The sequence below is a fragment of the Phlebotomus papatasi genome, chromosome 1 (genome assembly GCF_024763615.1).
Source record: "Phlebotomus papatasi isolate M1 chromosome 1, Ppap_2.1, whole genome shotgun sequence".
Taxonomy (NCBI): Eukaryota; Metazoa; Arthropoda; class Insecta; order Diptera; family Psychodidae; genus Phlebotomus; species Phlebotomus papatasi.
In genome coordinates, this window is record NC_077222.1 from 45,275,675 (window position 1) to 45,291,225 (window position 15,551).

Here is a 15,551-nt window from a genome sequence, read left to right on the forward strand (position 1 = left end):
ACAGACTTTCAACTAATAAATACTGATGAAGGTAAGTAAAGATTAAAATAATCACTGTGCAATCTGCAATTTTCCGCTCTGTTCAGATGGTGTGAGCATTATCCCACCTAAACAAGCCGGAGCAGAAATTTTCAACTGTGCTGATGACTATATTGCTATAAATGGTTTGAGATTGTGCGGAGAAAAACTCAATGATGGGAGCAGGAGTGAGGATTTCACAAAGAACTTCCCAATTACAGATTTTTCTGCAGGTCCTATGATACTTCCTGTTCGTACAAATGGACACACCGTTGGTAGGGGATTTAAGCTTTCATACACTCAAAATGTATGCGAAATTATTTAATTTTTTATTATAAAATAAATTCTTATCATTCTTCCATGGACCAATAATTTAAATAAGCCCGCAAGAAAAATTTCCCATTTTAAAAGTATTTCTCAGATGCGCCACCAGGGGTGTTGCGGACTGTGTTGTGTGTTGTGTTCTTCAGAAATTTTTTACATATCTTTTAATTTTTCGGCTAATAAATCCAAATTTTTATTTACAAATGTTTACCAGATGATAAGAAAACGCATCTGCCTGATAATTGGATTGCTTTTGAGTCTATTTTTGCTGATATTCTCGCTTAATTTCTATTTTCTCTCGAGACTCAATGAGCAAATCAAACAAAAAGACGCCACTAAACCAAAAAAAGTCACCAAAATTGAAGATGTTCATTCGAAGATAGTGAGAAATGTTGATCAATTGGATGATCGATATCGCAGCAGAAACCCTAAGTTCCTTAGTGTTCGGAAGCAGCTGCTGAAAAACCTCAGACCCAGCTCATATGGAAATATTTCATATGTTTGGAATTCAGCAAATGAGGTTAGTTTGACAGAAGTTTCCAAAGTGACCGGACTGATATAGAGTATCAGGACAGTCTCAACATTTTCTTTAATTTTTATTTTGCCTAAAAAGTAAACTATAAGTCTATTATCAAAGTGATATATCAACGATATTAAAAATATTGACATCGCTTTTAGGACAACAGGAAAACTGCTACCGAAATTATTGTGAAAACTTTAAACGAAAAACAAGACGTACAATTGTTAGATCAATTGGACAAACACATAAGGAGAAATAGGAAGAAAAAATCCATAAAGGTAAGATAAGGATTTTATTACATTAACCTTCACTTGTATCTCTTATTCACAACACTGTTATTCTTGTAAAAGTTCTATATATTCAGTACTCCGATATCTAGATGATTGGGGGATTTTTTGTTGTCAACCGGATATCGGAAAGCTGAATATTATTTACTTATACATAAGAAGGGCCTCAGTGGATCAGTGGATAGAGCAGTAGCTGTATGACTGTGAGGTCTTGGGTTCGAGACTAAGCAGCTGCAGATTTTTCAGCTGCTGTAATAGTCTCGAATTCGTCCAGTGAATGAATGGAAAAGTAATGCCAATACATTGACAGTGAACCGCCTAAAAAGAGAGGTTGGTATAGGAAATAAGTTTCGACATGCAGAGTTCAGTCGAATACAAATGCTTATTCACTGCCCAGATCCACAAACCAAGGTTGGTTTACCGTGATATAAAGCGGTACTGTGTGTATCAGAACACAGGTTTACTCGCCTTGGGGGTTAAGATAGAACAGGAGAATCGGTAGTGCATAATGGGCCCAAATAAGTGCCCTGGGTGTAGCGGTTCCGCAAGGAATATAACCGACCCATAGACAAATCTTAATCAAATCTTACTTATACATAAAGAAAACTTTAGTATTCCATGGTAGGCCGTTAAATAAATGTATTGAAAAATAATTTATGAATTTTGAATTAATTATGAAAATACAGAACATTAATATTGTGTTTTGTTATTTTGAAATGCTAAGTCCGGTCACAAATTTAGATTTATCAAATTTTATTGGCTTCTGTTCATTTTGTTTCAATTGCAGTGGGTGGTGGACAACGAAATATATCCGGCCTACGGTCGTGGAGTTGGCGTAGTATGTCGGGCATTACAACAAGAAACAATAGTTCGGGCTAAGAACAGTCCAAAAGGGACACAGTTGAAATTAATGCTCCGTCTTACAGGTGGTCAGGTGGCCATTTTTAAGCCTAAATGGTATGAAAAGGATATGGTGTTTTCGGGGGCTGTTTATTCGGGGAAAGATCGTCACACGTCGGAGATTGTAGCATTTTATTTGGGAACTATTTTAAATTTACGATGGACACCAATAGCTGTCGGCAGGAAGATTGATCTTAAAGAAGTATATCGGCGGGCAGATAAGGAACTGAAGGAGACAATGGATGTAAGTAATGAGAGTCAATTTTGCGTGTTTGGAAAATGTTTTTACTGTAAAGAGACGGAGGCAGCTTGTGCGGAAGAAGATACAAATGAGTTAGAAGGAGTGTTGTTGCTTCTAGTCCCTGGAGGAATTGCAAAGGAAAGATCGCCTTGGCAGAGAACTTACAAGAAAAATATCAGAGCTCAATGGGAATACGATGAGAACTATTGCCAAGCTGTGAAGGAGAAAATTTCACAAACACGCCTCTTGGATTTGATTGATGCATCTGTTTTTGATTTCCTTATTCAAAATGGAGACCGACATCACTATGAGACGAGAAATGAACGTGTACTTCTCATGGACAATGGGAAGGGCTTTGGAAATCCCAACATTGATTTTATTGATATTTTGGCTCCATTGTATCAATGTTGCATTATCCGGATGTCAACTTGGAATCGATTAAAATTATTTTCTGGAGGAAGTCTTACAGAAACTCTAGAAGATCTTACAAAATTCGATTTATTATACCCCATTTTGACCGATGAACATCTTGAAGCCATTGAAAGAAGACTTCTTCTTGTATATAGCACTGTTGAGATTTGTTTGCACCAATACGGGAAGTCTGTTTTAAAATAAAATGCTGTAGCCCGCCCTCCGCCTGCCCTTTTAATGGGAAATTCATGCCAAATTGTTAAGTGAAATTGTCGACTGTAAAATAAAGCTGATGTAAAAATCAAAAATTTCACTTTATTTTTAAAATTCCTAAAGAGTAAAATCAATAACTTTGCTACATTGAAATTATTTTACTCTATGAATACATCAATATAGTTTGGCTTTAATAGAAGGTAAAAGCTCACTTCCTAAAAGCCTCAACAAACTTATTAGCAACCACGGAAAATTTCTTAACTCCTTGTATTGAGTGGCAAATAGTTGAGAGTGTAGTAAACGTTAAAGTTTCCCTCAATCTCATCAAGATTAATCCCAAATGAATGGTTTTCGTAAGTGTTACGCTTCTTGTTTGCTTTTTCGAGGTTGAAGGATAAAATTCAAAATGAATTTTTAAATAAAAATACAAATATAAATTGGGATAATAAATCGAAATTACAAGTTATCTGTAAAAGCTTTCTGTGCCAATTATTCCTAAATATAAAAATCTTAGTTGCATTACTATTGAGATATATCGCGAACTCATGAAGGTTATTGGTGAGTCTACTTGTGGACAATGATCGAGTATGAAGCTTTGGGACTAGACGGAAAATTGATGGATAGTTCAGATAAATAGGAGAAACATGATAAATTATCAGGAGCATCTGCTGCAAGAGCATTCTCTCTTGGGTAATTGATATTAAGGCCTTTAGTACTTGTTGAGTGATTTTCACTGGACTTATTCATGATTTATGAAATCAAACTATATTTTTCTATATCACTTAAGCAAATTTAATAAATATTTGAAGACATAATTTCTCAATTCAATTGGCAAACCTTAATCCTAATTTATGTGACTTTTGAAAAAGTTAATGCCTTTTCAAATAAAAAAATATTTTTCTTTAAAGTCATTTACTTCCAATGCAGGTAATAACAACCGCCAATCGGGATAATCTCTACTGGACTGTTTGGTTAGACTCAATATTATTACTTAAATCCTTTTCATATTTTTTTCTTTATCTCTGAATCATTTGTCTTTAAGTTATATTGGATCTATTGAGTGAAATATCACTTGCAGACTTGAGTTCAAATCGGAAAATAACATTGCAAAAATATTTGCAAAATATTAGAACAAATACGGTGTATTTATAATTTGATTTCACAAAAATATTATTTTATAAAATTAATTTACATTTAGGGTGGAGGAAGTACTTTTGGCCACTTTAAGGTTTCATGTGCTTGTAATTTTTATAATCTTTATTTAAATAAAATGAAATTTTGTAAAAAGATACCTTAAAGTCGTTTCTTCCTAATAATTCAAGAGAATTCCCAATTTTTTTTTTGGATATTTTAGTGAAAAATGCATTTTATGCAACTATGCATGTTTCAGTACTTTTGGCCACTTGTTTCCAATAGAATTTTAATAAAATAACAGAAGAAATAGCTTTTGAAAACTTTCACAAATCCACAACACAAGTCCTATTCTTATTTAATTATTATTATTATTATTATTATTATTATTATTATTATTATTTATGTGATTATTAGAGTATTTTAAACGACTTTTTGCACATTTTCTATTTGATGTAAAAATCAGTCAAGAGTCGCGATTGTTTTTACTGAAATTCGCGAGGTGCGCCACGTGTAAAATGTATAGGAAAATGAATGGACAAAAGAACTTACACAGCCGAAAAAAGTAAGCTCTTTTAGCCACATCCGATTTTCATTTAATTTGTTAGAAAATATTATTAAGGATATTACAATAAAATTTAGTTAATTAAGAAATGGACTTTCATTGAATAACATCAAATATTTTCATCAAAAATATGAAATAATGCAAAACAATTTCTCTTATACATTAACAAGTTTCGTAAGAATCCCATGTTTTTTTTGTGATTGTTTACCTTCTCGAGAATTTCTTTCAATAACTTAGAATTAATCAAGTCGATACAAAATAAAATATGGTTTTCTGATTCGTTAGATTAGAGGTCACGATACAAGACCCATTTTCCTTTTCTAAATAAACTCATAATTGCCTTACAATGTGATTTTACTTTAGGTGGTCAAAAGTGCTTACTTGGCCAAAAGGGCTGACTCTACCCTATACTCATTCAATAATAACACCGGTTAAAGAATTGTGTAAGATATCATTAGGTGTATTTGTCTGTCTAGACTAGATTATTAAGGAGTGGTTCGTTTGCACCGTATATGACTGTATATATGAAAATAAAACACAATCATAAAAGTCGTTAGTGAGATAATCAAGATAGTATTTGCTTTTTAGAGGAAAAGCAGGTGTGAAGGTTTTCTAGAGAAATTAATTTAAATTTCTTTGAATGCACAAAGTCGATGTTACGAACCAGAGAAGAACTTTTGTCTTATGGCCTCTACACACTAATGGCCTCTACGCACTAAAAGAATTAATGTCCATATTGAAGAGTTCTCCCCACAAAAGCGTAGGGAATTTCCTTCAATATGTCCATAAATTTTTCTAGTGTGTAGAGGCAAGAAGAGAAATTTATGTTCATATCGAAGAATTTTGTCCTACACAAGCGTACGGAATTTGCTCCAATATGGACATAAATTTCTCTAGTATGTAGACGCCATTATGTATATAAAAAGAAGACATGCTAAGGGTACAGCGCGAAGGGTACATAATCTAAATAAAGAATTAAATAATGTAATTGAATTTATGTAATATCGCTTTTCTTTGATTTTGGGTCACATTTTTTGAGAGTTAGGGTAGCGGGATGTGTGGTATTCTAAAAAATATATATGTGGACTTCAATTCATTCTAATATTTAGTTCGAACGATTTATTTTTCAATTAGACTAATACACATAAGGCATACAGGCAAGGCATGTTGCATAATCCAACCTTGTTTTAAATACAAATATTCCATAAATCTTTTGAATTTTAAGATGAAACAGGAAAGTTTTTCGCCAAATATACTGATTTGCATATTTGCAAGTAATTTATAATTCAAGTCATTCAAGTATTTATGTAGATATTTTTCCTTGGAAATATACAACCACTTGAGGCTCAATATTTCACCCTCGCACGGACGCAATTCATCGTCACTGATCTTTCCTATTTTGGGTCACTATCGATTTTCCACCCTGAGAGTCAAGTGAATTTTCCCAACAAGTGTCTGCAGCACTTGTTATTGCGCCATTTGAAGCCACAGCGGTTAGGTTATATGGAGAGAAACCCATGCCATGAAATATGCATCTGAGATTCTCTGGGGTATGGAAAATTCACTTACATTGATGGGATACTTCAGTTTGAGCCCTAAGACACAAACTGATTCTGGATATTGAGCAGAGCTTATCAATCAGCTATCAGCATTGATATCTGACAGATTAGCTAATATTTGAATCTGATGAAGAGTTGTAAAAAATTGAGTAAGTACATAAAGAAATGCTTTATCGTCGGCCATATATGGTACAGTAGACTATCACAAATTCGGGCATATGGGACCGAAATGTCAGCCGAATTAAACAGAAATTCGGGCGACAAACTTTATGAAATTCAAGGATTTTTTATTCATGTGCACACAGATATTGAGTTTACACACTCATATATATCGTAAATTGCATGAAAATCCCTTAATATTGCAAAATCACATCAAAACTAAGACAAACCATGTCAAATTTGAGCATATTTGATTCATTTGATAATCATAATCAAACTTGAAAAAATGACAACAAACTTTTTTCAAATGTAACGGCTGTCCGAATTAAAAAGTAGCCCGATCTTAAAAGAGCCGAATTAGCGAGAGTCTACTGTGCAACCACAAGAAAGATGACTTTGGAAATCCCTAAAATATACACATAAATATGTATGTATACACACTATTTGTTTCGCAAATTCACCGGTTAGCTTATCCTAAACTGAGCCCTACTTAATTCAATGGCATTTTTTTGACCAAATATTTTTATTTTTCAACCCTCGCATAAAAATTGTGTTGTTCACGAGATTCGTAGAAAATTTCTGAAGCGGAGATTAAACAATAAAATAGAAATATTACACGCCGACATGCGATACTTCTTCATTTAATTTCTCATCCTTTCACATACAACTTGAAAACTCCTAACTCTTTGTTCTAAATTAACGTTATTTCTTCTTTTCTAAGGGGAGAGGGACAGAGGGAGGTATGGTAGAGCTGGGAAAAAAAATGTACACAGACTCTCAGATTGATTTTTCAATACACTTAAAGAGGTGTTTTTTCTGAACTAACTACAAAACTATGCTTATTTTTTATTATAATGCCCAGCGCACAATAAGTTTTGTTTGTAAACATGTTTTCAAAATTTTCTATAGGAAAGAGTGAGAGACTAGATTTAGATCTCATTCACTCTCATTGAAATGTCAAAAACATGTTTATAAAACAAAAGTTATTGTGCGTTGGGCATAAACCTTACAGACCTTATGAAAAAAGTCAAACTTTAAGACTATAATCGTAAATAAGAGATAATTTTGGCTTGATTTCCTGACTTGTGTGAAGTTTCAATTGATCTCAATTCGGTCTCCGCTATGTCTCAATTGAACCACTGCACTTTCAAAGATGCATCGGCAGGATGAAAATAGGATTTGAGAGGGAAAAATTTAATTTTCAATGGATTTGGCATTACTTGTGGCATGGTAGGATGAAGTGGGTGTCCAAGAAGCTTGAGGAATGTGCTTGAAACTCAATTACGGCCACATTTTCCTTTTGGGACACGTTTTCTACACATCCGCAGAGAATATTTTTCAATTTCAGCTCCTTCTGAGTAGCCTCGGTGCTTCGTAATACTGATACATTGAGCTCTTTATGCTCAGTAAAGCCAACAAGCAGATAGAGTTGCAAAATCACTTTGTATTGCGATGTTATAGATAATTTACCTGGGTTATAATAAATAATAGTGTGACAATGGGAATACTGCATGCGTAGTTCTCTTTTTAGGGTGAGTGTCATGCTAAGCTAAAATTAACATTTACCCTTATACTTCATGTGAGCAACTTATACCTGCAATTTTATTTATTTTGGCCGTCGAAACTATTTGCTCGAGCTAACAGTTTCGTTTAACCCATTCAGCCAATATACTAGAAATACTTGAGATACAATGTTCATAATTTTGGAATTAGTTTCTTATAGATTAATAGATGACTTTTTTGAAAAGAAAAAAAAATATTATAGGGGTGCGGGGAGCCGCCTTAACACGCGTCTTAACGGTAACTGAATTAAAATTCTTTACGTTAATTTACTACAAACTCTATTGATTGATAGAGTAACTATCCAAGAAAACAAAATGGCAATCAGAATTCAAATCCGGAAATAAGATATAGGCCACTTTTAACAAAGTCGACGGGATGTCGAATTTTCCATCCGCCATTTTGAGCAACAATTTTGAAGGACTTTCCGCGAAGTAAAAAAATAATAACGAAATGTATTTTCATCTCTGTCGGACTATTTTTCCCAAGTAATTGAAGAACTAAAGTTACTTAAAATTTATTCTCGGCAACAATTTCGGATAAAAATTGCCCAGGAATAAATAATCTAAAATCACTCAATTTGCGTATGATGTGTAATACCATGCTTACTAATGGGTTAAGAACCATGTCGATCGACATGTTCTTAATCTACAAATTTGCTTGCATTTCGAGGTCATCCATAATGAATTTCAGCTAACATAGGCTTATCCTGGGCCTATCATAAATTTTGACTATGTTGTCTCACGGTTCCAAATATCGGAAAAACTGCAAGAATTGTTTCTTAAAACTTTTGCGCCAAATTTTCTAGAGTCATTTAATTAAATCATGAGAGGCATCCATTACGGAAGTATGCTCTGCAAGATCAACAAATTTTTGAGAGAAAAATAATCCATAAGGCAAAATAAATTTAAACGAAATTTTGTCTTTTTTTTTAAATTAAAGCGCATATGGTTTGTGCATTGCATTGTCTTTATTTGCAACGAATGAAGATACAATGAAAATGTAGTTATAATAGGTTCATTTTAAAATTTATTTATTGTCATAGATGTTTTAAACTTAAAGAAAGCAAACTCGGACTGTATGTAAAATCAATTTCGAACTAAAGATGCGAGATATGCAGGAATTTGAATTAAAATTTCTGAAAAATTCCAAACTTTTTATTTAAATCAAAATTTCTACGATGTAAATTAACTGATAAAAGGATGATAGTCGAATATAAACCATAATTTCCTGTATAATTTTACCCTAAAACTTTATTTTATCGGTTGCTCGGTAGCCGAGATAATTCAATTTTTATTTTTTAACACGTTTTTTGACCGCATAGCGGGCATTTTGTCCATGTGACGAACTACAGCAAAATCAAAGAATGATTAAATTATGTATAAAATATATTATATTATAATATATATAATATATTATATTATAATATATATAATATATTATATTATATTATATTATAATATAATATAAGAGATATTTCATTAACATCCCCGATTATGAGAATAATTTGGGAGTTATGGTCACTATAATATTGTTTTTAGCTAAGAATTTTTACAACATCAGTTTTAGTTTTTCATAAAATTTCTTTATAATTCAAGCATCATCAATATCACAGAAGTATTTAAAGTTTATTTAAGAAATATTTAAAGTGAAGGCTAAACAAGTTTAATATGTTCCATTTTCACGTTTTTAATATTTCCTTTAGAAAAACATAAATGGTTTCATTATGTTTCCTACGTAATTGCAATTTCTTGTAAATCTATTAAGATTAAGGGGTCGGTATCGCTTATCTATGTCGGTATTATTTCTGTAAAAGAAAAGCAACTGAAAGGAATGGTTGGTAGAAAGGCTAAAGTGGTATATCGACCCTTGTGTGACCACAAAAGCCATGGAAGATGCCTCAGGGGTGCTGTGGGACGTTAGTAGAAAAAAAGCCCAGAGAGTCCTTAAATATTGAATGGAGCATCTTGTTATACATTTTCCACTCTTTTCCATCCCCCATAAAAAGGAGCTTCCGCCATAGATATATGAGATATCTTTTAGAAGATATGACAAGACAAAATATTAGCCTCAAATTGTTAATTTGATCGTTTCACTCGAGAGAATTTCCTGATTTTTACTATTTTCTTCTCATACTTCAGAGAACATGATGGTGTTTTTGGGGTGGACTGGATAAAATTTGTGACTTTCGATGTAATTTCTTGAGGAAGACTGGAGCTCAAAGTTGACCCATATCGTATATTGGCGCCTCAAAGTCACCCAATTTTACACATCAATGATTTTTTCCACCCCAAAGTCTTTCTCCACAATCACAAAATTTACACACTTTGGACTTTTTCTTGGCATTTGACCCAAGTGGGTGTGAAAGCAGCTTTATATGAAATATTATTCCACAACAAGAAAGTATCTATATATTTTTTTGTGCTAAAATATTCGTACAAAACATGAGAAGCAGTTTAAATCCTAAGAGGGTATTTAGGATGCAAGATGCAATCAATCAGAAATGAAGTGTATGGAAACTATTGTAAGGTTGATGGCTCAAAATGAAATTTCCCGGAAATCCAAAATCAATTTATCGTCGTTAAAGTAGATGCTATGCAGGAATTTTCGTGGTAAGATTAATACCATTACTCAATATGTGGGCATCAGGAGCAAAATCAATATTGTGCCATTTTATGAGACACGTGGGAGTTAGAGCTTTAGGATCTGCCATCACCTTTGCAATTTTATTTCCTACACCACCAAGTTTTATCATATTACATGGCGTGGACTTTAGTAAAAAGGGATATCCATTAGAAGTAAGACGCACCTTTTATTCCAAAACATTTTTGAAAACTTTTTGCCAATTTTGATTTTATTTTTAAGAATATTTTTTTATATGCGAAGAATATGCTAAAATACCTAAAATGAATTATCTTTGGTCCAAGGCGAAATCCGACCTCGTCAAATCGGGCTCAAATTTTGGATTTACACGTTTTGACACTTAAGAGATCACGCGAATATCATACGCGCTAAAAATCGATTTTTGTGGTCGGACGCGTACGTCATGTAAGCACTTCTGGAGAGAGAATGAAGAGGATACAGACAAGCCGGTTTTCGGCAACGGTTAAATATTGTTGGGTGACTAGAAGTGACCGCTATTTTGGAACACTACCAAACTTAGCCCCTATGGTATCAAATGATCTCAAATTTTGGTGTTTCAGTTCGGCCTAAAACTTTCGATTAAGAAAAAAATTAAGCCTCCCCGACCCCACTGACCTAAGTTATATTGGATCAAAAATTTAATTTTCAAATAGCTCTATCTCCGGTTCTAATTGTCAGAATTTGAAAAAATTTGGTGTTTTTAAAAACTCTCAATAAATGCTGTAAACTTTGAATACCTTGTTTTCATTCGTTTTAATTGCAGGCCCGATTAATCGACATTTCGATTTTTGAAAATTCGATGTTGAATATTTTGAAAGGTCGTAGTCTTCCCTCAATATCTGTTGATCTGAGCTATAATAAAAAATGTGTTGATCTGACTGTATTTTCTGAATTTATAAATTTATATATTTATGAAGTGATTTTGATGAAAGTTTCGTATATTGTATCTGAGACCGCAACCTTTCTAACGGTGAGTCCCATCCGTTCTCACTTGACTTAGCTGTACCACGACCCTTACTATAACAAAATTGATCAGACTTTATCTCTAGTGTTTACTAACCGATTTTAATAAACTTTCTTTTTACTTTGTTGGCCGTCTGTACTCAAACTATTTAAAATAGAAAATGACCAGAGATGAACCCAGATAAGTTTATGGTAGCTGAGATTTTTTACAGGCGACCTCGAAATGCTTGCAACTCGGGATGGTTACAACTTAGGATATGTATAAATTCGGCTGTGAGTTGGATTTTGGGGGTAAAGAATCGCGTCGAATCAGTTTTATTCGCTTCTGCCGCAGAAAACAAATGCTTGATGCGACTATTTACCCTCAAAATTTAACTCACAACCGAAGTCGTATGCATAATAAAATTTGGAAGCACCCCGAGTTATACACATTTCGAGATCGCCTGTAAAGAATCTCAGGTACCATAAGCTTATCTGAGCTTATCATTGATTTTATTATTGAATATATCTATCTTTATATATACTTATCTTTATAAAATTACTTAAAATCTGAAGAAGAAAAACAGCAAATATATTACTGGAACTTTTAATTAAATGTCAATTCACTCTTCTCTTTTCCAATACGTGATAATTTTTATTGGACTCAAACTTAATGTGGGCATTTAAAAATTTTCAAAGCGAAACCAAGAAAATAAAATGGGTTTAGTATGTTTGTAAGATTAGCATAGTCTTTGAGTCTGCAAATCAAATACATATTTTAATAATAATAATAACAAATGAACGAAAAATTTCGTAAGATTTTTTTTAAGATTTCGTAAAGAAAGATAATGACTAATGACAAATAATTACTATTTTTTAATGAAGGTTATTCATATTTTTTTTTAATAAAAAAGTTTTGGAGTAAATAAATTGGGAAATTTAGTAAATTTTTTCTAAATATTACAACCCCTATTCATTGCCCTTCTATGACTTGTCTTTCTACAATATTTCTAACTTACATATTGTCATATTAAATGACATTTTAAAATCACTTTTTAGCCTGCATTTAAACGAGGGTATTTAAAAAATGCACCATACTGTGCTATGCACCGGCGAGTCTTGGAAAATCTCCCCTTGAGGTTTGTGTCTGAATAAAATCTCTCAGTTAGCTGTTATAATACTCCCATTTGTGTCTCGACTAAAATAGAAAGTCTAGCAGACTTTCTATTTTATTCCGAAACGTTTCAAAATTGCTTTGAGGTACGTGGTAATTTAATAGAAACCAAAGGGTTACCAAGTAAATATTAATGGATGATGAAAAGTGCGATATTTTATGCGTCAAAAGGTAGGCAATTGTCACTCAGAGAAAGCTCAGTGCGATATTTTGTGCGCCTGAGAGTAGGCAAAATGACACGGTCAGAAAGCTCAGTGAGACATTTTTATTTCGAAAGAACAATTTCGAATCAAAAGTGTCCCCCCTATAAATGCCGCCTTAGAGGAAGTATTTTTCGCCTTCTTATAAATGATCCAAAACTAACTCATTTGAAAAATAGGTCATTTTGTTTTAATTCCGTATTGAATAATTTTTTTGCAAAAATTATGTTTTTTTTGTGAATTGTTTATGTACATCAGATTTTCGAGAACAATTACCTCTAAAATAATTGGTCTTTGGTTTAAGTGGTTCATCGTTTTCCAAGTGCTACAATTTTACGGTGAATGAAGGCAATTTTGTGAAAATTAATTACAATAAATTGTGTCATTTCGCCAGGAGGAATCAAATTATCAGATAATTGATGCTCGTGTTCTTGAGAACACAATTAACACAGATATAGGTCATTGAAATACGATTATAGTTAATGGTGAAGTGAAATTTTTTGTAAAAACATAATTTAGTTATTCAATAATATTAACTTTTCAGTATTAACTGCTATTACCTAAGTTATATTTAATGTAAAGAGAAAATTTATTGTTAAAAAACAAACGATAAGCCACTAAATTTCTTGAAATAATTCTATATATAACTCACTATCGCGATTTCAGAGATACATTCAGCATGGATATTTTTAAATAGAAGTTCTCAAATAATAAATTATAGATTATCATATTATTAATAGTAATAATTTATATTTCAAGCGGATTTTTTTACGAGTGACGTTTGATGTTAGAGCAAGCTTGAAAAAACATAATAACACACTCTCTTGTTTCTATGTTTATAAATTTAATAAAAGTGTTGAGACCAGATTGTAAAAGTTAGATATCTTGAGGGTTAGAAGGATCATCTATAAACTGATTCTTGCCACAGATTATACAGAGGAACAGGGAAAATTTTCTCTATTAGAATACTTCGAAAGGAAGTTTACAGAATGTACCCCTGCTGTTTTTTTTAATACAGAGCAAACTTTAGACATGACGGAATAAGTTGTGGTTTCCATTAGAGTACAAATTTAACATGTTAAGGAACATATGACTTAAGTTCAATGCTTGGCGGAATGCTCGAACTCGTAACTTAGATGCTATTCATAAAAAGTTCTCGAAACTTTGATTTAGACCGATCCATAAATCATTCAAACGATACTCGAAAATAGCCTAAAAGCAATGGAATTGATATTTGAACGAAAATTGCTTATCAGTTCTTAGACACATCAGATATACCATGAAAAATACATTCCCAAGAGCCTCTTTAACCTTTGATTTTGAAAAACCATTAAGGTTTTTAAACCGTAACCGTGATTCGCATAGATATTAAAAGCATATCCAAAAATAAGAAAATAAATCGAACAATTCCAGCAATTCGAGCAATTCCAAAAAAAAAACTGGTTTGGCTCGAAACGGGAAGGGTGGAGGAAAATAAGGGATATATTAGTGGGCCCAGGGTCGACTAATAGCGGGAGGGGGTTCCCCGAAGGTCCAAGTCTTTATCTCTAACCGTTTGGCCTTAAGGCGTGATACAGACACAGAAACAGCGTGATTTGAGGGATACTGCTCTCGCTGTGGAGTTTCAGTAATAAAAAGGGGCAGATAATCCTAACCGGCTTATGTAGGTGAGATTCTTAACGTGAGCTAACTCGGAGTGCATGCAAATTCGATTTAGAGCTGAAGTTGGGAGACGCCATTCAGTTATCTTGAATCAAATTCGTGAAATTATATAAATTTTGTATTTAAACCAAAATATCAAGGATTTGCATGAACTGACAGAAAAGTGTTATATGGGTGAAATGTAGACCAGAATGTTCTCTATAATTTTCCCATAGAACATGATCTCATCGATTACTCAGAAGCCAAGATAATCGAGGTTTTTTGTTTCTTAACTCGTTTTTTCATCCAGAGTGCCCCAAGTAGTCATTTGTTGAACTTTAACTATATCAAAGAATTGTTGTCTTTTGTGGGACTTTCCATTTAAAACCCTATTTTAAGTGTCTTGGTGGAGTAGAGGCAGTCAAATTGGCATCTGAGTGATTTCAAAGCGTTATTATAGGAAAAATCAATTTTTTCACACTTAAACGGCAAAATCGGAGTGATAGCGTAGTCTGAGCGGAAAATGATGTATGGACGAAATGTAGAGACAAATGTCCTCTACAATTATGTCGAAGTAATCATCAAAATCGGTTCAGCGACAGTCGAGATAATTGAGGTTATGTGATATTGAAATTGGTTTTTCGACTGTGGCGCCCCTGGTGTTGGTCACACGAAGTTGAAATATTCTATAAAGTTGTAGCATTTGGTGAGATCTTTCGTTTAAGCCCTCATTCATCAAAATCGGTCACATAGAACCGGAGATATGATTTTTTGAATTTCGTGAACTTTGACCCCTCATATCTCCGGTTCTATTATAACCACAGCGCACATACGCACCATTTTGGAAACGTCCTAGACTGGACTATAACACACTAAAATTTCATTAACTTGCACAATGCCGTTTTTGAGAAAAATGTCTTTGAATTTCGATGAATTTTGACGTTATCACAGCGCCACCTGTGGTGACTTTTTGAACTTCTATCTGAAAGTGCTCATCGAGACGAAACCAAAAAGGTAAAATTTATATCGATATGTTAATTAGAACCGGAGATAGAGGCCGGTC

The 15,551-nt window shown here is 33.1% G+C and overlaps 1 protein-coding gene across 1 annotated transcript; it reads left to right on the forward strand.

Annotated features, from left to right (window-relative positions):
• Positions 1–440: 440 nt before the first annotated feature.
• LOC129799379 (glycosaminoglycan xylosylkinase homolog) lies at positions 441–3,009 on the forward strand. Its single transcript, XM_055843206.1, has 4 exons — positions 441–862; positions 1,021–1,140; positions 1,937–2,293; positions 2,409–3,009. The coding sequence occupies exons 1-4, from the start codon at positions 557–559 to the stop codon at positions 2,508–2,510; spliced, it is 885 nt and encodes a 294-aa protein (XP_055699181.1). The 5' UTR covers positions 441–556; the 3' UTR covers positions 2,511–3,009.
• Positions 3,010–15,551: the final 12,542 nt, after the last annotated feature.

Coding starts and splice junctions, on each gene's coding strand:
- LOC129799379 (XM_055843206.1), top strand. CDS start 557: ATGATAAGAAAACGCATCTGCCTGATAATTGGATTGCTTTTGAGTCTA. Junction 863..1,020: donor TTTGGAATTCAGCAAATGAG/GTTAGTTTGACA, acceptor CATCGCTTTTAG/GACAACAGGAAAACTGCTAC. Junction 2,294..2,408: donor AACTGAAGGAGACAATGGAT/GTAAGTAATGAG, acceptor TGTTGCTTCTAG/TCCCTGGAGGAATTGCAAAG.